Source organism: Nomascus leucogenys, chromosome 17, assembly GCF_006542625.1.
Source record: "Nomascus leucogenys isolate Asia chromosome 17, Asia_NLE_v1, whole genome shotgun sequence".
Classification (NCBI taxonomy): Eukaryota; Metazoa; Chordata; class Mammalia; order Primates; family Hylobatidae; genus Nomascus; species Nomascus leucogenys.
In genome coordinates this window covers 47,930,474-47,953,355 of record NC_044397.1, presented here as the reverse complement: position 1 = coordinate 47,953,355, position 22,882 = coordinate 47,930,474, and the positions used below count along the sequence as shown (strand labels likewise).

Below are 22,882 nucleotides of genomic sequence, written 5' to 3'. Positions count from 1 at the left end.
CCTGGGTTCAAGCGATTCTCCTGACTCAGCCTCCCAAGTAGCTGGGATTACAGGCACCCACCACCACGCCCAGCTAATTTTGTATTTTTAGTAGAGATGAGGTTTCTCCATGTTGGTCAGGCTGGTCTCCAATTCCTGACCTCAGGTGATCCACCCACCTCAGCCTCCCAAAGTGCTGGGATTACAGGTGTGAGCCACCACACCCAGCAACAAGCCATATTTGAAAAACAGCCAGCCTTTCCTCAGGCATCCCGCATCTGCTGATTCCGCCTTCCTGGTCACTGCATCCTTGGCTGGCATCAGAAAAATGACTACAAACTTCCTAGTACATGAGAAGATCTGGTTCAACAAGTTAAAATGTGACAATGCAGAAAGGAGATTCTTTGAGCAGATGAACAAGCCTGGTGCCAGCACCTCCCTCCAGGAGAACGGCGCCAACATGATCCTCCATGACATTGCGAGAGCCAGAGAGAATTTCCAGAAATCCCTGGCCAGAAGCTCAGGCCCCGGGGCCTCCAGCAGCCCCAGCGGAGACAATGGTGAGCTCATCTTTCAGATCACCAGTCTGGAATTGGAGAACCAGAGCCTGCGCAGGGTTGTGCAGGAGGTGCAGCATGCCATCTCCAAGCTGGAGGCCCCACTGAATGTGCTGGAGAAGAGCTTGCCTGGCCACCACAGCCCTGCAGACCCAGCATGAGTCTCCCATGCACCAAGTGGAGCCCCCAGCCAAGAAGCCAGCCAAACCAGCAGAGGATGACGAGGACGATGACATTGACCTGCAGGGGATAGGCCCCCAAATCTGGCCATAAATTGGCCCCAAAACTGGCCATAAACAAAATCTCTGCACTACTGTGACATGTTAGTGATGGGCATGACACCCATGCTGACGGTTGTGGGTTTACCAGAATGAGGACAAGAAACACCTGGCCCACCCAGGGTGGGAAATCCACTTGAAGGTGTTCCTGAACCACAAACAATAGCATGAGAGATCTGTGCCTTAAGGACATGTTCCTGCTGCAGATAACTAGCCAGAGCCCATCCCTTTGTTTCAGCCATCACTTTGTTTCCTGTTTTAGTTAATCTACGATCTATAGAAACAATGCTTATCACTGGCTTGCTGTCAATATATATGTGGGCAAAACTCTGTTCGAGGCTCTCAGCTCTGAAGGCTGTGAGTCCCCTGATTTACCACTCCACACACTATATTTCTGTGTGTGTCTTTAATTCCTCTAGTGCCACTGGGTTAGGGTCTCCCTGACCAAGCTGGTCTCGGAATTGACCTGTTTGGCAGTGACAATGAGGAGGAGGACAAGGAGGCAGTACTGCTGTGGGAGGAGCGGCTGTGGCAGTGCACAGAGAAAAAGGCCAAGAAGTCCATGATGGTGGCCAAGTCGTCCATCCTGCTGGATGTTAAGCCTTGGGATGATGAGACTAACATGGCCCAACTGGAGGCCTGTATGTGCTCCATCCAGCTGGACAGGCTGGTCTGGGGGGCCTCTAAGCTGGTGCCTGTGAGCTATGGTATCCAGAAGCTGCAGGTTCAGTGTGTGGTGGAGGGTGACAAGGTGGGGACAGGCTTGCTGGAGGAGGAGATCACCAAGTTTGAAGAGCACTTGCAGAGAGTTGACATTGCAGCTTTCAACAAGATCTGAAGACTGAGTGTGAGTGTGTGTGTGTGTGTGCATGCACGCACGTGCTTGAGGCCCTGCCATGATTAAAAACTGAGATCAGCAAAAAAAAAAGAAGAAAAGAAAAAACAGCCAAATGTGAAGCAAACAATTGAAAATATAATCAGTCTACTTAATGTACAACATATGTGTGAAACATTAAATTAGTCTGAAATGATGAGAAGATTAGTGAACTAGAACACTAAGCAGTAATTAATTACTGTAAAGACAAAAGGAGAAAAGTTATATTAATAAAATCTAAAATATACATGTATGACAGGGAGAATGAGATGGAGTAAAACAAGTCTGATTATTTTTATAGAATATATTTTCAAAATCAAGGTCAATATTCAGAGTTGGTGAGTCATAAGTTTCTAAAATTGAAAAGCAGACATAATTACTTCTCAGCCTTCTGGCTAAAATCAAGTGAAAACCAGATATAAGTGCTTGGATTTAAACATGCAGTGTGCCAAAAAGAGAAAAATAACAAAATTAATTCCTAAAATAAAAAAATACATTATCTAAAACGGGCTGCATAACACCAAGGAGAAAACACTACAAATCTGTGAGAGGAATAAAGATAATTTACAAAAATGAAAGCAAATTTTTCAAACCTTGTACAGAGCCAAAAATCAGAGAAATAAATGTTAAAGGAGCTGAGAGAAATTATCATTAAAGTTAGAAATGCATACTTACACTGCAATATTTTTAACATGAATGGGTAAATTAAAATATTTTCCAAAAAACCCACTGGTTTGGTTTTCAATAGGATTCTCCTAAAAGTATATCTAATAAAAATATTTTTTATTATTATACTTTAAGTTCTAGGGTACGTGTGCACAACGTGCAGGTTTGTTACATGTGTATACATGTGCCATGTTGGTGTGCTGCACCCATTAACTCGTCATTTACATTAGGTATATCTCCTAATGCTATCCCTCCCCCCTGCCCCCAATCCAAAAATATTTTTTGTATCTAAAGTTAAAGAAGAAAATGAAAAAGTACAAAAATTCGTTTGGAAACTGGCATGTTCTTTCCTCAGGATTTTAGGTAACCGGCAATCTTTCACTCTCATAAACACTCTAGAGTTTAAAAAATATTTTTCTACGTATCTTTTCTCTGACCTTTATATCCTGTGAGGCTCTGCAAAATAGGGGCTTGTGTTCCATTTTGCAATTAAAAAAGCTGAGGCTCAGACAAATGTCACAAAGAAAGTTTGGGACAGAACTGGGACTAGAACCCATGACTTGCAAAGTAGTGCTCTTCTCATCCCTAAAGCAGTCATAGGGCTAGGAATACATTAAGACAACAAAAGATAGAGCACTGCTTACTACATTCAACCAAGGTGAGACCTGACCCACCCCAAAATGCTAAGCAGCTCCAGGGCCCTGTGGTAGAGAATCCAAAGTGGAGGGTGATGCTTACATCTGCATATGTGAGCTCCAATACAAACGCTTCCACTCAGCTATAGAATCACACTTTCTGAGCCTCAGCCTTCTCTGCTATAAAATGGCACTACAAAAGGCACCAAAAAGCTCAGGATGAGGGCAAAACAGCATCCTGAAAGCAGGAGTGCCTGGAGAGAGTAAAGTACTCATTGACTTTTGGTTTAAGCACATGGATAATATGCTGTGTTTCATTGTGTCTTTTCCGTGGTGTCTGGTTAATGACTGTAGATCCTGGGGTCCTCTGGTCAATCCTAATGCTATGTGATAGAGGCATGAATGGATATAGATGGGTGGATGGACAGGTGTGTGGATGCATGGACGTGTGCTCAGAAGAGCAGAAAGAAGAAAACACGGAGTTAAAATGAGAATGAAAATATGATTGAAGGATCAGGATTGATGGAATACAGGCACAGTCTCCAGTCCCCTTGCCCTCACCAAGCCCTACCACCATCTGCCTTGGGTAACAGTGGCATATGCTGTATATGACATCCCTGGTCACCATGACGCTGCTGCAGAGGTGCTGTAGATCTGAGGCTAATCATGGCTCATTAGGAATGTGCCAAGGGCCAGCAGAAAAATAACCCAACACAAGGAAGCTGATGTGGACTGTCTTCTCATCTGCCATGGCTGCCCTGCCAGGTCCTAGACTATCCACCCCTGGCAGAGGGAATGCATGTCCATCCAGCAAAAATACCCAGACAGGGTCACAGGGAAAGATGAAGCTCTAAGTTTGCTGCAAATTGAGGCTTAAAGGTAAAGGAAGAGCAGGAACACTTTAGGTCTGGACCCAGTCCCTAGATGCGCAAGTTCATAATGGTTGGAGGCAGAACGGTTAAGTGAACAAGTGCACCCACCCATCCACCCACCTTCACTCCTCACCCTCTTGTTTTCCCATTGGGTCAAGCAGGACTAGAATGCATGTATGAATCTGCGTGAGGGAGCATGCAGGGGAAGGAGAAGGGAAGGCTTTGAAATCACACTACAGTGAAGCAAAACTAGGTAAATGCACTGACCTACACCTTCCAACCCTGCAAAGAAGCATACAATTCTGCAGCTGGAAGAGGTTAGCATGAGGCTGACAGATTCCAGGATCCCACAGTCTGGCATTTCAAAGTCCAGAATTTTAAACTCTTCAAGGATATGTGACCATCCAGGGTTCAGGCATAATAGATGATACTATTATTGGATGGTGACTATGTACATGGCACTGTTCTATTTTTTTTTTTTTTCTAGAGATGGAGTTTCACTCTTGTTACCCAAGCTGGAGTGCAATGGTGTGATCTTGGCTCACTGCAACCTCCACCTCCCAGGTTCAAGCAATTCTCCTGCCTCAGCCTCCCGAGTAGCTGGGATTACAGGTGCATGCCACCACACTTGGATAATTTTTGTATTTTCAGTAGAGATGGGGTTTCGCCATGTTGGTCAGGATGGTCTCGAACTCCAGACCTCAGGTGATCCACCCGCCTTGGCCTCACAAATTGTTGAGATTACAGGCATGAGCCACAGCTCCCAGCCCATGGCAATGTTCTAAACATGTTGCAGCTATTAACTTATTTAAGAGACCCCCTCGAGGCAGGTGCTACTGTCCTTACTTTATAGAGGAAACTGAGCACAGAGAAGTAACTTGCCTACAGTCACAGAAATGGAAATAGCAGAGAAGCTGAGATGTGAACACAGAGTCTGTATATCTAGCCACAGTGCAAACCTGCTTAACTGCAGCATGAGGTTATGAGTCCAGGCTCTGATGGTGAGGCAGGTTACCTGGGTTTGGATCTTGGCTCCTGTACTGTGGGGCAACATGGTCTTGATCAAGTTCCCTTCCTTTGTTTCAGTTTCCTCCTCTGTAAGATGGACATAATAATATTATCTCCTAGGATTGGAGCTGTCTTTAGGCTTAGCCTTTCTGGGTTTCTCTATTTTCTTCACACTCTGTGCACCATCCAGACCTACTTTAATGAGCTTCTACCCATCCCCCTCCAGGGCTCTGGTGAACTAATGTTTTCAGGGTATAAATGGCTGATAACAACTTCCTCAATTTCTATGGGGCCTAATCCATGAAGATGCCATCATCAGATGGCACCTGAGCCTGCTTCGCGAATGTGCATGCGCCAGTCTCAGGGCACCAGTGAGCCGCGGCTCGCATCACAGTGAACACCACCTTTGCCTGGCGACTAGTCCCTGTGGCTTGGCAGAAAAGGAGTCCTCTGTGGAGGTGCGTCAGCAAAAGACTCCAGTCTGTCTTCTCTGGGGGATCTACGGGATAGTCCCATGTTCCTAGGAGAGGGCAGTGGCGAGTCAGCCTGAAGAAACCTCAAGCGGAGCCCCAGGGATACACCGCAAAATCCCTAAGGATGGGGTCCCGCACCTTCACCTGCAAAAAAAGGTGCAGACTGACGACACAGAAGGTGCTTCCAACTCCATCCTCACATTCGCTTCATTACACAATCTGTCCACACCATGGCCCGGTGCCCAGGTGGGAGGACTCCAAAGTGCGGGGAACAGTTGGAAACAGTCGGAGTGCAAACTGCAGCCTTTCCGGCCAGCTCCTGATTTGGGGTTTCATTCCTAGAGCCCCTTGAATCCACCTCGAATTCGGTTCCCAGTCGAGCAGGTGCTTCACGTCGTGAGGCGGGCACTCTTCCATCTTCTGGGGATTTCATTCCCGGACGGAGAGTGTGAGCAGCAATAAGGTCAGATGGGGGTGAGGATACAAAGTCTGGTGAAATGTGGATTGGGTCCCGCATCTTCACCTGCAAAAATGGTGCAGACAGATGACGCAAGAGGTGCTTCCAACTCCACCCCCGCATTCCCTTCATTGCACAAGCTGTCCACGCCATGACCCGGCGCCCAGGTGGGAGGACTCCAACTTGCGGGAAACAGTTGGAGTGCAAACCCGGGCCATTATGGCCAGCTCATGATTTGGGCTTTCATTCCTGGAGCCACATGAAAGTGGGACAGATTGATGCTGGGTGAGATGTGGTCTCCACACTGGCATCCTCTTATCGTGACTTCCATGTTCCTCATGGGCCTAGGGTTTCCTGGGTCTGGCTCAAAGTCTTCCACAGTAAACGTTTCCCGGTTCACGGAGGACGATCCTCATGGGGATCCATTGCACGAGTGTTTTCTTCTAAACACTGTCATGTTTTAATGACTGGGCAGCTGTGATACTTTTAGAGCGGTAAATTCCCGTTATATCCACCAACAAGGAAACTCTTGTTCTCCCACTTCTATCGGAGGGCTGCATGACTCCTGTAGGATGAGAAGTAGGCAGCCATGTCTGGCTTTTGACTGGTAATCTAGGCCCTGTTTCATTTCATCTGCACGTCCTTTCTAATTGTGAAGGTCTTTCATTGGGCTGTTGCTGGGTGGGACAGCCTCTGTATACAGTATTTGGCTGCCACGGATTTCAGGAAGCAACAGGGACTTGGAGTAGGCTGTCTGCACTCTAGGTTGTGGATAGTGGTCTCCTTGTGGGGGCTGGGGTTGTTTGCACTTTGAGGAGGCTCTCGGGTTTTCTGGCAGGAATCCTTGAACGGGAGGCTTGGGCTCCAGCACAAGCCCTCTTGTCCTCCCAGGCTAGCCTTGATTTTCCTTAGCTTTCATGGAGGGTCCACAATGCCCCTCAACAGCACTCCTGGACACCCTTTTCAGGATTGCAGTCGCCCCATATGGCCTCTGAGACACTCTCTCAACCTCATCTGCCCCCATGGGATGCCAGTTCCAAGTGTGAGACCTCTGCTCCACCTTGGACTTGCCTTTATTGTGGTTCCTACCTTTTCCAGATAGCGGTGCTGAGAAGCAGAAGCCCCTTGGAGGCCCAGGATGAAGGGAAGCAGTGAGCTCAAGGGCCTGGCATTCTTCTGCTGACACCCTCCTCTGGGATCTCAGGTATGATTCCATCACCCGGATACCCCTCAACCTCTCACCAGACTGTAGACCCATCCTTCTGGGACCTGATTCCTGCACACAGCCTCTTTGGGGAAAGGAGTCAGAAGAGCAGTTTCCAGCGCCCACCTTACAGTCTCGAAACGCCTCCTCCTCCAGCGGGATGAACCACGGAGATGCCCCAAAGAGGCTGTACGGTCGAGACTTTTAGGGTCCCACAGTGGGTTGTCGCAGGCAGCCTTTTTCTTTAGATCAGACCGGCTATGCCCGTACTATTTTCCCCTGCTTAGGCAGACTGACATCCCTGACAGCTGGGAGCCCGAGCCTGCCTCGTGAATGCACATACGCCAGTCGCGGGGCACCCCGCACGAGTGGTGAGCTGCGGCTCTCGTCACAGTGAACGCCACCGTTGCCTGGCCATGGGTCCCTGCGGCTTGGAGAACCAGTAGACCTCTGTGGACGTGCGTCGCCGTTGGACTCTCACCTGTCTTCTCTGAGAGATCCACGGGATAGTCCCGCGATCCTAGAATTGGGCAGGGCCGACCCAGGGTGAGGAAACCTCAAGCGGACTCCCAGGGATGCAGATCGAAATCCCTAAGGATCCCAGAGGACCCGCAGGATGTGTCAGGCATGGCTAGGCGGTGTGGGGGTGAGTCTATTTGATAGTTGCCCCCCGGTGATTTCTAGGTAAACCCTGCCTGTGTTCCCCGGGGCTGCTCTCTCCCCGGAGGGACTTCCTGGTGGAGCAGAACCGGGTTGCCTCAGAATGTGCTGGGTTGTGTATTTCTGTGGGAGCGTTGCGAGTGTTTGATGTCTGTGTGTGTGTGTATGTCTGTGTGTGTGTTTCTGTGTGTGCCTGGAAGTGGGGTTGGTTAAAGGATCCGGCTTGCACACTGGAGCGCTTGTTCTTTCGAGTCGGTCAATCTGCTTGTGCGCCTCTCTGTGTGCCTCTGCTTTGGCTGTGGGGCTTCGTGTTTCTTCTTTTACCCATGGTTCCTGAAACTGTTGTGAAGTGGGGAGCAGACTGAGACCCGCAGGGGTACAAATCACTTTTCCCTGCAAAGGAGCCTCTCTTCTAGAAATAAGAGAAGCATACCGCACCTGAGAAAAGACACTTTCCAGGCACTTATTGTCCTGAGGCCAACCCTGGGCCAGACCATAGGAGTCCTGTTTGCAGGGCTCCTTGAATCCAATCGAATTCGGTTCCCAGCAGAGAAAGAGCTTCAGGTCTTAAGGTGGGCGCTCCTCCATCGTCTTGATATTTCATTTCGGGTGGGAGAGTGTGAGCCTCAATAATACGGGTGAGGATATGTCTGGTAAGGTATGGGTGGGGTCCTGAACCTTCACCTTCAGAAGAGAAGCAGACAGATGGCACAGGAGCTGTTTCCAACTGCATCTCCACATTCTCTTCATTGCACAACCTGTCCACAACATAGCTCGGTTCCGAATAAGGAGGACCCCAAAGTGCCGGGAACCATTGGAACCCAAACTGTGGCCTTTCTGGCCAGCTCCTCCCTTGGACCTTCACTCCCGGAGCCACATAGCAGTGAGATGGATGACTGATGCTACCTGGGCTTTTGATTCCACTCTGGCCTTCTCTTTTCCTGACTTCCATGCTCCTCATGGGCCTACAGTTTCCTAGGTCTGGCTCAAAGTCTTCCACAGTAAACATTTCCCACTTCACAGAGAACGACACTTACGGGGATGCATTGCATGAATGCTTCCTTCTAAACACTGTCAGGTTTTAAGGACTGGGCAGCTGTGATAGTTTTGGAACCGTGGATTCCCGTTATATCCGCCAACAAGGAAACTTCTGCTCTCCCTATTCCATTGGAGGGCTGCATGATTCGTATAGGATGAGAAGTAGCCAACCGTGTCTGGCTTTTACTTGATAATGGAGGCTCTGTTTTGTTTCATCTGCATGTCCTTCTACATTGTGGACAGGGTCTTTCAATGGGCTGTTGCTGAGTGGGCCTTCCTTTTCTCAGGGATCTTCTTGGCAGCCACGGTTTTCAAGGATCAAAAGGGACTGCGGTTCGGCTGGCTGCAGGCCAGGTTGTGGGTAGTGATCTAGTTGTGGGGGCTGGGTTGGTTTGCACTTTGCAGGAGGCTCTTGTTTCCATGGGCAGCAATCTCTCAACGTGGCTTGGACTCCAGCATGGGCCCTCCCATGCTCCCAGGTGAGCCTTGATTTTCATTTGCTTTCATGGACGGTCCACAGTGTCCCTCATCAGCACTCCTAGATACACTTATCAGGCTTGCAATCTCCCCCAGACGGCTTCTGAGACACTCTGTTGACCTCATTTACCCCCGTGGGATGCCAGTTCCAGGCCTGAGACCTCTGCTCCACCTTGGACTTGCCTTGGACATGGTTCCTGCCCTTCCCAGACAGCCATGCTGAGAAGCGGGGGTCCCTGGGAGGCCCAGGATGAAGGGAGGCAGTGAGCCTAAGGGCCCGTCAATTTTCTGCTGACACCCTCCTCTGGCGTTTTAGCTAAAATTTCATCTCTCAGAGACCTCTCAACCACTCACCAGACTGTATCCCCAGCCCCATGGGACCCACCTCCTGCACAGAGCCTCTTTCGGGAATTGAATCAGAAGAGTAGTTTCCAGAGCCCACCTCAGAGTCTCAAAGCGCCTCCTCCTCCAGCAGGATCGACTACGGAGACGCCCCAAAGAGGCTGTACGGTCAAGACTTTTAGGGTCCCTCAGTGTTTGTCGCAGGCAGCCTTTTGCCCAAGACCAGGCCGGCTCTGCTTGTACCATTTTCTTCTGCTTAGGCAGGCTGACAGCCCTGACAGCCAGGTGCCCCAGCCTGCCTCGCGAATGCGCATGCGCCAGTCGCAGGGCACTTGGCGCGAGCGGTGAGCCCTGGCTCGCATCACAACGAAAGCCACCTTTGTCTGGTGACGGGTCTCTGCGGCTTGGCGGAGCAGGAGACCTCTGTGAACGTGAGTCGGTGTTGGACTCACGCCTGTCTTCACTGGGGAATCCACTGGATAGTCCCGCGTTCCTAGAAGTGGTCAGTGCCGACCCAGCCTCAAGAAACTTCAAGCGGAGCCCCGGGGATGCAGCACGAAATCACTAAGGATTTCAAAGGATTCTCAGGTTGCTTCAGGCCTGCCTAGACCGTGTGGGGTTGAGACTCTTTGAAAGTTTCCCTTCTGTGATTTCTAGGTGCAGCCTGCCTGTGTTCCCCGGGGCTGCTCTCTCCCGGGAGGATCTTTTTGGTGGAACAGAACCGCGCAGCCTCAGCAGCTGCTGGACTGTGTGTTTCTTTGGGACTGTTGCGAGTGTTGGATGTCTGCGTGTGAGGGTATGTGTGTGTGTGTTTCTGAGTGTGCGTGTAATTGGGGTCTGGTGAAAGGATGTTTCTCACCCACTGGAGCGCTTGTTTGAGTCGGCTGACCTTCTGGTGCGCCTCTCTTTGTGGCTCTGCTTGGGTGGCGGGGCTGCGTGTTTTTCATTTTCCTCATGGTTCCTGAAACCACGGTGAAGTGGGGGGCTGGCTGACACCCACAGAAGTTCAAATCAAATTTTCCTCAAAGGAACCTCTCTTCTAGAAATCAGAGGAGCAAACCACTCACAAGAACAGACACCTCCCAGGACATCCTTTTCCTGAGGCTAACAGTGGGCCAAATCAAAGGAGTCCTGTCCTCAGGGCCCCTTGAATCCACTTTGAATTCTGTTCCCAGCAGAGAAGGGGCTTCAAGGTAGTGAGGCAGGCACTCCTCCATCGTCTTGGGATTCCATTCCGGGTCGGAGAGTGTGAGGAGCAATAAGGACGGATACAGGTGAGGATACAATCTGGTGTATCTGACTGGATGAGATTCCGAACTTCCACCTTCAGGAGAGGTGCAGACAGATGTTATAGAAGGTGCTTCCAACTCCATCCCCACATTCCCTTCATTGTGGAAGCTGTCCACACCATCTCCCGCTTCAGAAAAAGGAGGACTTCAACGTGCAGTGAACTGTTGGAGCACAAACTGTGGCCTTTCTGGCCAGCTCCCCTCTTGGACTTTCATTCCTGGAGCCACATGGCAGTGGGATGGATGATTGATGCTGCCTGGGCATTGGCTTCCCCTCTGGCCTTCTCTTTTCCTGACTTCATGCTCCTCATGGGCAGAGGGTTTCCTGGGTCTTGCTCAAGGTCTTCCACAGTAAATGTTTCCCATTTCACAGAGGACAACCCTCATGGGGGTCCATTTCATGAGTGTTTTCTTCTAAACACTGTCACATTTAATGACTGGGCAGCTGTGATACTTTTGGAACCGTGGATTCCCGTTATTTCTGCTAACAAGGAAACTTGTTCTCTCTATTCCATTGGAGTGCTGCATGATTCCTATAGGAATCAGCATTTCTGGATTTTGCCTGGTAATCTAGGCTGTGTTTCATTTCACCTGCATGTCCTTTTTCATTGAGAAACGGGTCTTTCATTGGGCCGGGGCTGAGTGGGACTTCCTGTCGCCACGGATCTTCTTGGCTGCCAGGATTTCAGTGTTCAAAAAAGACTGCTTTTCGGCTGGCTGCAGACCAGGTTGTGGGTAGTGATCTCATTGTGGGGGCTGGAGTGGTTTGCACTTGGCAGGAGGCTCTTCGGTCCACTGGCAGCAATCCTTCAACGTGGCTTGGATTCCAGCACAGGACGATTGTGCTCCCAGGCGAGACTTGATTTTTCTTTGCTTTCATGGGGGATCGACAGTGCCCCTCAACAGCACTCCAGAACACCATTTTCAGGCTTGCAGTAATCCCCAGACGGCCTCTAAACCTCATCTGCCCCCGTAGTTTTCCAGTTTCAGGTGTGAGACCTCTGCTCCACCTTGGACTTGCCTTTGACATGGTTCCTGCCTTTCTCAGAGAGCCATGCTGGAAAGCAGGAGCCACTGAGAGGCCCAGGGTATAGGGAGACAGTGACCTCAAGGGCCTGGCAGTTTCCCGCTGACACCCCCCTCAGGCGTTTTAGCTAGGACTACATCACCCAGAGACCCCTCAATAACTAACCAGACTGTATTCCCAGCCCCATGGGACCCGATTCCAGCACAATGCCTCTTTCAGGAATGGAATCAGCAGAGCAGTTTCCAGCGACCACCTCACAGTCTGGAAGTGCCCCTTCCTCCAGTGGGACCGACCACGGAGAAGGCCCGAGGAGGCCCTATGGTCAAGACTTTTAGTGCCCCTCAGTGGTTGTCACAGGCAGCCTTTTTCCCGAGACCAGGCTGGCTCTGCCTCACCATTTTCCTCTCCTTAGGCAGGTTGACAGCCCTGACAGCCAGGTGCCCCAGCCTGCCTCACGAATGCACATGAGCCAGTCGTGGGGCACCAGGCGAGAGCGGTGAGCCGTCTCTCGCGTCACAGTGAAGGCCATGGTTCCCTGGTGACGGGTACCTGCGGCTTGGCGGAACAGAAGACCTCTGTGGAGGTGAGTCACCATTGGATTCTAGCCTGTCTTCTCTGAGGGATCCATGGGATAGTCCCACGATCCTAGATGTGGGCATGGCCGATCCAGCCTGAAGAAACGTCAAGCGGAGCCCCAGGGATACAGCCCAAAATTCCTAAGGATCCCAAAGGATCTGCAGGATGCTTCAGGCCTGCCTAGACGGTGTGGGGGTGAGTCTCCTTGAAAGTTGCCCCACTGTGATTTCTAGGTACAGCCTGCCTGTGTTCCCCAGGGCTGCTCTCTCCCCGGAGGGGTTTTTTGGCAGAGCAGAACCATGCAGCCTCAGAAGTTGCTGAACTGTGTGTTACTGTGGGAGTGTTGTGAGTGTTAGATGTCTGCGTGTGTGTGTCTGTGTGTGTGTGTTTCTGTGTGTGTGTGTAAGTGGCGCCTGCTGAAAGGATGTGGCTCACACACTGAAACGTTTGTTCTTTCCAGTCGGTCGACCTTTTGTGCGCCTGTGTGGCGCCGCTTGGGCTGCGAGGCTGCCTGTTTTTTGTTTTCTCCGCGGTTCCTAAAACCGCGGTGAAGAGGGGGGCTGGGTGAGTGAGATACGCAGGAATCCAAATCACTTTTCCCTGCAATGGAGCCACTCTTCTAGAAAATAAGAGGAGCACACCACACCCAAGAACAGACACCTCCCAGGGCCTCATTTATCTGAGGCCAAACCTGGGCCAAAGCATAAGAGTCCTGTCCGCAGGGCCCCTTGAGTCCACTTCGAATTCAATTACCAAAAGAACAGGAGCTTCAGGTCGTGAGGCCGGCACTCCACCATTGTCTTGGGATTTCATTCCGGGTCAGAGAGTGTGAGCAGCAATAAAGTCGGATATGGCTGAGGATAAAATCTGGTGAGGCAGAGCTGACCTGATGAGGTGTGGATAGGGTCCGGAACCTTCTCCTTCAAGAGAGGTGCAGACAGATGTCACAGAAGGTGCTTCCAACTCCATCCTCGCGTTCCCTTCATTGCACAAGCTTTGTACACCATAGCCCGCTTCAGAGGAAGGAGGAACCAACATTCAGGGAACCATTGGAGCACAAACTGTGGCCTTTCTGGCCTGCTCTCCCTTTGGACTTACATTCCTGGAGCCACATGGCAGTGGGATGGACGATTGATGCTGCGTGGGCTTTAGCTTCCACCCTGGCCTTATCTTTTCCTGACTTCCATGCTTCTCGTGGGCCTGGGGTTTCCATGGTCTGGCTCAAAATCTTCCGCAGTTCACGGAGGATGACCCTCATGGAAATCCATTGCATGAATGTTTCCTTCTAAACACTGTCACGTTTTAAGGACTGGGCAGCTGTGATACTTTTGGAACCATGGATTCCCGTTATTTCCACCACCAACAACAAAAAACTCTTATTTTCCCTATTCCATCGGAGGGTTGCACGATTCCTATAGGATGAGAAGTAGCTAGCCATGTCTGGCTTTTGCCCAGTAATCGAGGTTGTGTTTCATTTCATCTGAACATCCTTTGTCATTGTGGAGAGGGTCTTTCATTTCACTGGGTGGTACTTCCTCTTGCCAGGGATGTTCTTGGCTTCCAGAGATTTCAGGGATGAAAAGGGACTGCAGTTCGGCTGGCTGCAGGCCCGGTTGTGGGTAGTGATCTAGTTGTGAGGACTGAGGTGGTTTGCGTTTTGCAGGAGGCTCTTTGGTCCACTGGCAGGAATCCCTCAGTGTGGGTTGGACTCCAGCACGGGTTCTCTCATACTCCCAGGCAAGCCTTGATTTTTCTTTGCTTTCATGAGGGTCCACAGTGCTTCTCAACAGCACTCCTGCACACCCTTTTCAGGTTTGCAATCGCCCCCAGACAGCTTCTGAGACACTCTCTCAACCTCATCTGCCCCTGTGGGATGCCAGTTCCAGGCGTGAGACCTCTGCTCCACCTTGGACTTGCCTTTGACATGGTTCTGCCTTTCCCAGAGAGCCGTGCTGAGAAGCAGAAGTCCCTGGGAGGCCCACGATGAAGGCAGGCAGTGAGCTCAAGGGCCCTGCAATCTTCCACTGACATCATCCTCTGTAGTTTTAACTAGGATTCTATCTCCCAGAGACCCCTCAGCAACTCACAAGACTGTATTCCCAGCCCCATGGGACCCAATTCCTGCACACAGCCTCTTTTGGCAACGGAATCAGAAGAGGAGTTTCCAGTACCCACCTCACAGTCTCGAATCGCCTCCTCCTCCAGCGGGACACGAGCACGGAGATGGCCAGAAGAGGCCCTATGGTCGAGACTTTTAGGGTCCCGCAGTGTTTGTCACAAGCAGCTTTTATCCCAAGATCAGGCCGGCTCTGCCTGCACTGTTTTCCTCTGCTGAGGCAGGCTGACAGCGCTGACAACCTGTCGCCCGAGTGCGCCTCGCGAATGCGCATGCGCCAGTAGCGGGGCACCACGCGCGAGCCCTGAGCTACGTCTGGCGTCACAGTGAACGCCACTGTTGCCTGGCGACGGGTCCCTGCGTCATGGCGGAGAAGGGGACCTCTGTCGACGTGCATCGCCGTTGGACCCTCGCCTGTCTTCTCTGAAGAATCCATGGGATAGTCCCGCGATCCTAGAAGGCTGGGGCGACCCAACCTGAAGAAACCTCAAGCGGAGCCCAAGGGATACAGCGCAAAATTCCTAAGGATCCGCAGAATGCTTCAGGCCTGCCTAGACGGTGTGGGTGTGAGTCTCCTTGAAACTTGCCCCCCTGTGATTTCTAGGTACAGCCTGCTTGTGTTCTCCGGGGCTGTTCTCTCCCCGGAGGGGCTTTCTGGTAGAGCAGAACGGCCCAGCCTCAGAAGTTGCTGGGTTGTGTGTTTCCATGGGAGTGTTGTGAGTGTTGGATGTCTGCATGTGTGTGTGTGTCAGTGTGGGTGTGTGTGTGTTTCTGTGTGTGCATTTAAGTGGCGTCTGCTGAAAGGATGTGGCTCACGTGGCTCACGCACTGCAACGCTTGTTTTTTTTGAGTCGGCTGACCTTTGGTGAGCCTGTGTGGCTCCGCTTGGGCTGCGGGGCGGCGTGTTTGTTTTTCCCATGTTTCCTGAAACTGTGGTGAAGTGGGGGGACTGGCTGAGACACCAGGGGTTCAAATCACCTTTCCCTGCAATGCAGCCACTCTTCTAGAAATAAGAGGAGCACACTACACTCAAGAAGGAACACCTCCCAAGGCCTCATTGTCCTAAGGACAACCTGGGCCAAAGCATAGGAGTCCTGTCCGCAGGGCCTATTGAATTCACTTCGAAATCCGTTCCCAGCAGAGCAGGAGCTTCAGATGGGGAGGCGAGCACTCCTCCATCGTCTTGGTATTTCATTCCGGTCGGAGAGTGTGAGCAGCAACAAGGTCGGTACGGGTGAGAATACAATCTGGTGAGGTGTGGATGGGATCCCGAACCTTCCCCTTCAGAAGAGGTGCAGACAAATGTCACAGAAGGTGCTTCCAACTCTAGTCCTGCATTCCCTTCATTGCAGAAGCTTTGCACACCGTAGCCCGATTCCAAGGAAGGAGGAATCCAACATTTGGGGAACCGTTGGAGCCCAAACTGTGGCCTTTCTGGCCGGCTCTTCCTTTGGACTTTCATTCCCGGAGCCACATGGCAGTGGGATGGATGACTGATGCTTCGTAAACTTTAACTTCCACTCTGGCCTTCTCTTTTCCTGACTTCTATGCTTCTCCTGGGCCTAGGGTTTCCATGGTCTGGCTCAAAATCTTCCACAGTAAACATTTCCAGGTCACAGAGGATGGCCTTCATTGAAATCCATTGCACAACTCATTCCTTCACTGTCACGTTTTAATGACTGGGCAGCTGCGATACTGTTGGAACTGTGGATTCCAGTTATTTCCACCAACGTGGAAACTCTTGTTTTCTCTATTCCATCAAAGGGCTGCATGATTCCTATAGTATAAGAAGCAGGCAGCCATGTCTGGCTTTTGCCTGGTAATCTAGGCTGTGTTTCATTTCATCTGCACATCCTTCGTCATTGTGGAGAGGGTATTTCATTGGGCTGTTGCTGGGTGGTACTTCCTCTCACCATGGATGTAGTTGGCTGCCAGGGATTTCAGAGTCAAAAGAGACTGCAGTTCAGCTGGCTGCAGGCCAGATTGTGGGTAATGATCTCGTTGTGGGGACTGGGGTGGTTTGCATTTTGCAGGAAGCTCCTGGGTGCACTAGCAGAAATCCCTCAAAGTGGCTTGGACTGTAACACGGGCCCTCTCGTTCTCCCAGGCAATACTTGATTTTCCTTTGCTTTTGTGGAGCGTCCACAGTGCCCCTCAATAGCACTCCTGGACATGTTTTTCAGGCTTGAAATCGCCCTTAGGCAGCCTCTGAGACACTTTCTCAACCTCACCTGCCCTGGCGGGATGCCAACTCCAGGTGTCAGACCTCTGCTCCACCTTGGACTAGCTTTTGTCATGGTTCCTGCCTTTCCCAGACGACCGTGCTGAGAAGCAGGAGCCCCTGTGAGGCCCAGGATGAAGGAAGACAGTGAGCTTAAGGACACAGGAATCTTCCACTAACACCATCATCCAGAATTTTAACTAAAATTCCATCTTAAAGAGACCTCTCAAAAACTCACAAGACTGTATCTCCAGCCCAATGGGACCCAATTCCTACACACAGCCTTTTTCAGGAGTGGAATAAGAAACGCACTTTCCATGGCCCAACTCACAGTCTCAAAGCCTGTCCTCCTCCAGCGGGACAGGGCCACGGAGACAAACTGAGGAAGCCTCATGGTGAGCAACGTTGGGGTCCCGCAGTACTTGTAGCAGGCAGCCTATTTCCTGAGACCAGGCAGGCTCTGCCTGCACCATTTTCCTTGCTTAGGTAGGCTGAAAACCCTGACAGCCTAGTGACTGAACCTGCCTCATGCATGCACCAGTGGCGGGGCACCAGGGGCAAGTAGTGAGCATGGGCTCGAGTCACAGTGAATACCTTCGTTACTTCTCGACAAGTCTCTGACTCTTGGCGAAGAGGGGGATCTCTGTGATATGCGTCGGAGTTGGACTTCCAGTTGTCTCCTCTGGGGATCCATGGGATACTCCCACAATCCAGGATACAATAGCGGCAGACCATTCTGAGGAGATGTCAAGGTAAGGCCAAGGGATACATCGCGAAATCCCTAAAAATCCAAAAAGATCGGCAGGATGTTTCAGGCATGCCTAGAAGGAGTGGGGGTGAGTCTTCTTGAAAGTTGCACCTCTGGCCGGGCGCGGTGGCTCACGCTTGTAATCCCAGCACTTTGGGAGGCCTGTAGGGGCTGCCTGCCCCTCCACACCTGTGGGTGCTTCTCGTTAGGTGGGACGAAAGACTTGAGAAAAGGAATAAGACACAGAGACAAAATGTAGAGAAGGAAAAGCGGGGCCCAGGGGACCGGTGCTGTGCTTACAGAGGACCCACACCGGCACCGGCCTCTGAGTTCCCTTAGTATTTATTCACAATTATCTTTACCATCACCGGTGCTGTGCTTTGAGATGTATATGCGAACATCTCCATAAACCTTTTAGCAGTATTGCTCCAGCAAGCCCCACCTTATTCCTAAAGGCGGTTTTCTCCTTACTCAGTAAACAAAACACATTCTGCACCGCCCAAAACCCTTTTAACCTTAAGTCACCACAGCACATGTCTCTTGCGAGGACAAGGTTGGGGGTAGGGTCACAGATTAACAGCATCTCAAATACAGAACTAAATGGAGTCTCTTATGTCTACTTCCTTCTATATAGACACAGTAACAAGCTGATCTCTCTTTCTTTTCCCCACATTTCCCCCTTTTCTTTTCAACAAAACTACCATTGTCATCACGATACCGAGATTACATACTTCACAAGGTAATAGAATATCACAAAGCAAGTGGAGGCAGGATGAGTTCACAGGGCGGTGTTAAAATTGAAATTAAAATTGCCAACGAAATTTTTGGGCACGCATAGTCATTGATAACATTTTATCAGGAAATAGGGTTTGAGAGCAGACAACCTGACTGGCCAAAACTTATTAGGTGGGAATTTCCTCATCCTAATAAGCCTGGGAGCACTACAGGAGGCCGGGGCTTATTTCATCCCTTCGGCTTCAACCGTAAAAGGTGGCACGCCTCCAAGGGGGTCGTTTATAGGCCTACCCTCAGAGCGCATTCTCTTTCTCAGGGATATTCCTTGCTGAAAAAAAGAATTCAGCAATATCTCTCCTATTTGTGTGCAGAAGGAGAAAAGATATGGCTCTGTTCCGTCCGGCTCACCGGCGGCCAGTTCAAGGTTACCTCCCTTGTTTCCTGAACACTGCTGTTATCTCGTTCTTTTTTCAAGATGCCCAGTTTTCGTATTGTTCAAACACACGTCTTCTACAAACAATTTGTGTAGTTAAGGCAATCATCACAGGGTCCTGAGGTGACATATATCCTCCTCAGCTTACAAAGAAGATGATGGGATTAAGAGATTAAAGTAAAGACATAAAATATTACAAAAGTGCAAATTTTGGAGAACTAATAAAATGTCCATGGAATCTTCATATTTTATGTTTTTCTGCTGTGGCTTCAGCCAGTCCCTCAGTTCAAGGTCCCTGACTTCCCGCAACATTCTCCCTCCCTTTCCCTCTATATAAATGTGCCATGGCGATGAAGGCTTGTTCGTTCTCTCGATTTTGGCACAGGATTCTTCGACTGGTCCGGCACACTAAAAACAAACCGATAAACAGAGACACATAATTCCAAAATTTACTGCAGTAGAGTTTCCAATAGACTTAATCCAAGTCGTGGGGTTTAATCCATAAAGATTTGTTGCCACTTGATCTAACGCCTCAGCTCCAGGCACAATATTTAAGTGACTCTGAGAGGCTTCAAAAATTTGTTCTTTTAATTTAGAAATGTCTAAAGTGAGATTATCTTCTCTTCCCTGTAAATGGCATCTTACCATGTCCCAGTGATGTCTAGACTCATTATAAACTTGGGGTGTAATACAAAAATCTGATGTATTCCAGTCACACTGTAACTGGAAACGATGTTCCAAGCTCATGAGCCTATCTCCCATCCAAATGACAGTTTGTCTAAGGTCATTAATTTGATTAGCCAATTTTTGATCGATACCAGATTGTGAATTCCACAACCTTGTGGAATTCTTTTGCCAATTGTCAACAAAGCTTACTGTCTGAACAGAAGAGTGCAATGCGACTCCTGCCACAGCGGCTGTAGCTGTGACTGCAATCAATCCCATAATCACTGCAATTAAAGTAAAAATGAATCTTTTGGATCTATTTAAAATGCCTTTTAATACTTCAGTCAAAATATGAATGGATGGCGAGGCCTCCCATGGTCGATCCATGGACACAGGGATCCACACGCCTTCTCTTGCTCTCACAAGCAGAATACGGTGCTGCCAATCAAAAGTTGAATCAATGCAAGTAAACAATCTGCAATTTTCACATGTTATAGTTTGGGAGTCTGGTTTAATAACTACATTTCCTATGACTAACATATAAGGAGGTTTTACACAACTTAGTAAAGGAACTGTTAGACTGGAATTTAGGTTGATAGAGTAAAATGTTTTATAATCTCTTGTTTCTATAGTTTGGTTCCCAGACCAAATTCTAAGGTGGTATGAAGCCACAGTAAGCCTCCATAATTCTGGATGTTCAGGACCAAAAACCGGACTTATTATTTTTGGTCTTGGAGTAGAGGTTCCCTTTTCTCCCCATTTCCAAGGGTAGAAAGACTGAAATTTCTTGTACCTATGTTTGTCTAAATTTTCTGTTAAGTCACCATCAACAGTTGGAGTCACTAGTGCACTGGGACAGAATTGAGTTTGTCCTGTGCAATCGTGGTAGAATTGACCTCGAGGTGCCCAATCTATAACAGTTCCAAATGTGTTGTTTTGTAAAATCACGGCACTATCGGCTACACATTCTTCCCAAACTAAATCTTTTGTTTCTATGGAAATCTCCTTGGGGCAAGGTCTTCCTTTTGGCCTAAATTTTAATGATCTTTGATAAGAGAAGTCTTGTAAATAGTTTACCTGTGGTTTGAGTGACATACCGCTTACCATATGATAAGTAAATCTACTGGTGGGATTGAGAGTAGGTACTTCTACCAACCAATTTTGGATAGCAGGCATTAAACATCCTGGTGCTCTCCCGAGACATATAGGAGGATAACGATACCCAATGGAAATATTTATCATCATTCCTTCTTCCTCCGGTTTTGCAGGGCAACGATCATCTGTGGGACCAGCTACCCACACACTATTATTAACATATACTTCAATGGGATTATCCATCCAAGTGACTGCCCGAATTAAGGGCGGGAAAGGCACATAGGCCCAGTAGGTATAATTAGCTGCAGCTGCTCCTGCAGGCATGGGGAGACTTACCACCGTTGATACAACCATTAAAGCTGCAAACAGCATTTTTTCTGAGGTTTGTGTCACCTTTGTGCTAGCTAGGCTTTTTCTAGCTAACAGTGTCAGCTTCTTTAACTGTGCCCAGGTTGGCAGCTCCGCCTTCTTGGTGCGTGGTGACTTCATCTGTTTTTCTAATATCACCACTTGATTCATCCTGCGAGTCAATGGTGCCCGATTGCGGTGTTTCCGTCTCCGTGGAGGCGCTTTTCTTTGCATCTCCGATGGGTTCATTGTAGAACTTCAAATGTCTAGTGGGTATCCAAACAGGAAGCTGATGTTCTCCTGGTGAAACACAAGCAAAACCTCTTCCCCAGGTTATCACCTTCCCTATCTCCCATGTCCTCTTTTTGTTGTCTTTCCACCAAATCAGTTTTCCTTCATGTGGACTGTTCTTTTTACCCGTAAGATGTTGTTCTGCAGAAGTAGTAGTCTGATTTCTATAAATGTTTAAAAAATTTAAAGTATAGAGTGCTAGATTAAGCTGCATCTGAGGAGAGGTACACTCCTTGCTGTCTCCCCCTTTTTTTGTTTAACTAACTGAGTTTTGAGTGTTCTATTAGTTCTTTCAACTATGGCCTGTCCTTGGGAATTATAAGGAATTCCTGTTGTATGTGTAATAGTCCACTGATTTAAGAATTTTTGGAAAGCTTTACTACAATAACCTGGTCCATTGTCAGTTTTAATTTTTTCTGGAACTCCCATCACAGCAAAACAAGATAATAAATGTTTTTTAACATGGGAAGTACTTTCTCCTGTCTGGCATGTTGCCCATATGAAATGTGAATAAGTATCAACTGTTACATGAACATATGATAATTTTCCAAATGAAGGTACATGGGTAACATCCATTTGCCATAATGCGTTAGGACACAGACCTCTGGAATTAACTCCTGCCTCTTGGGTGGGCAGGTGTAGTACTTGACACTGGGTACAATGTTGTACAATATTTTTTGCCTGTTTCCACGTGACATCAAATTTGTTTTTTAACCCTGCTGCATTTGCATGAGTCAAAGCATGAAGTTCTTGTGCTTTTATGAATGCAGAGGATACCAGTAAGTCAGCTTTTTCATTTGCTTCAGTTAAAGGTCCTGGTACATTAGTATGTGCTCGAATACGAGTAATATAAAATGGGAAATTCCTTTTTCTTACAGTTTGTTGTAACAAATTGAACAGCTGGTTTAACTGATCATCCATGCTATATTTAATTAGAGCTGTCTCAACATCCCTTGTAGCCTGTACTACATATGCAGAATCTGATATAATATTAACAGGTTGATTAAAATCTTCTAACACTGTAATGACTGCAATCAACTCTGCCCTCTGAGCTGATTGATATTGAGTTTTGATTACTCGCTCCTTTGGCCCTGTGTAAGCCGCTTTTCCATTGCTGGAACCATCAGTAAATACTGTCAGAGCATTTTCTAAAAGTTCATGTCTGGTAATTTTAGGTAAGATCCAAGTAGTCAATTTTAAAAACTGGAAGATTTTTGATTTTGGGTAATGATTATCAATAATTCCTACAAAATCAGCAAGGCCAATTTGCCATGCACCAGAATTGATAAAGGCTTGTTTAACTTGTTCCTTGGTTAAAGGAACAACTATTTTGTCTGGGTCATTACCACACGATTTTATTATTCGTAATCTTGTCTGACCAATTAATGTAGCTATTTGGTCCAAGTACAATGTAAAAGTCTTAATTGTACTGTGAGGAAGGAATGACCACTCCATAAGATCAGTATTTTGAACAATGATGCCTGTTGGAGAATGTGCAGTGGCAAAAATTAAAAGTTGGAGTGGAGCTAAAGAATCTATTCTATTTATTTGCGCTGACTGAATTTTTTCTTCCACTAATTTAATTTCTTTTGTTGCCTCTGGGGTTAATATTCTTTTACTATTTAAGTCTGGATCTCCTCTTAGGATAGAGAACAAATTTGACATGGCATAGGTAGGAATGCCTAGAGTTGGCCGAATCCAATTAATATCGCCTAACAATTTTTGAAAATCATTTAGTGTTTTTAACGTGTCTTTTCTTATTTCTATTTTTTGTGGCTTAATTTTCCTATTTTCTATTTGCATCCCCAAATAATGAA

At 48.5% G+C, this 22,882-nt stretch overlaps 1 protein-coding gene and 1 pseudogene across 1 annotated transcript; one reads left to right on the top strand and one right to left on the bottom strand.

Moving 5' to 3' along the window:
• The first annotated feature begins 303 nt into the window (after window positions 1-303).
• On the top strand, window positions 304-1,652 carry LOC100604630 (annotated as a pseudogene).
• Window positions 1,653-19,664: 18,012 nt separating this feature from the next.
• LOC115831010 (endogenous retrovirus group K member 25 Env polyprotein-like) lies at window positions 19,665-21,070 on the bottom strand. Its single transcript, XM_030797573.1, has 2 exons — window positions 20,650-21,070; window positions 19,665-19,747 (listed from the first exon to the last, which is right to left on the bottom strand). Exons 1-2 carry the CDS (start codon window positions 21,021-21,023, stop codon window positions 19,672-19,674), a joined length of 450 nt encoding a protein of 149 aa, XP_030653433.1. The 5' UTR covers window positions 21,024-21,070; the 3' UTR covers window positions 19,665-19,671.
• Window positions 21,071-22,882: the final 1,812 nt, after the last annotated feature.

What these genes read in the sequence shown, in the direction of transcription:
- LOC115831010 (XM_030797573.1), bottom strand. Translation starts at nt 21,023, where the DNA reads ATGAACCCATCGGAGATGCAAAGAAAAGCGCCTCCACGGAGACGGAAA. An exon ending in ATGGATAATCCCATTGAAGT is followed by an intron (nt 19,748 to 20,649) that starts ATATGTTAATAA and finishes TGCTTGTGAGAG; the next exon opens with CAAGAGAAGGCGTGTGGATC.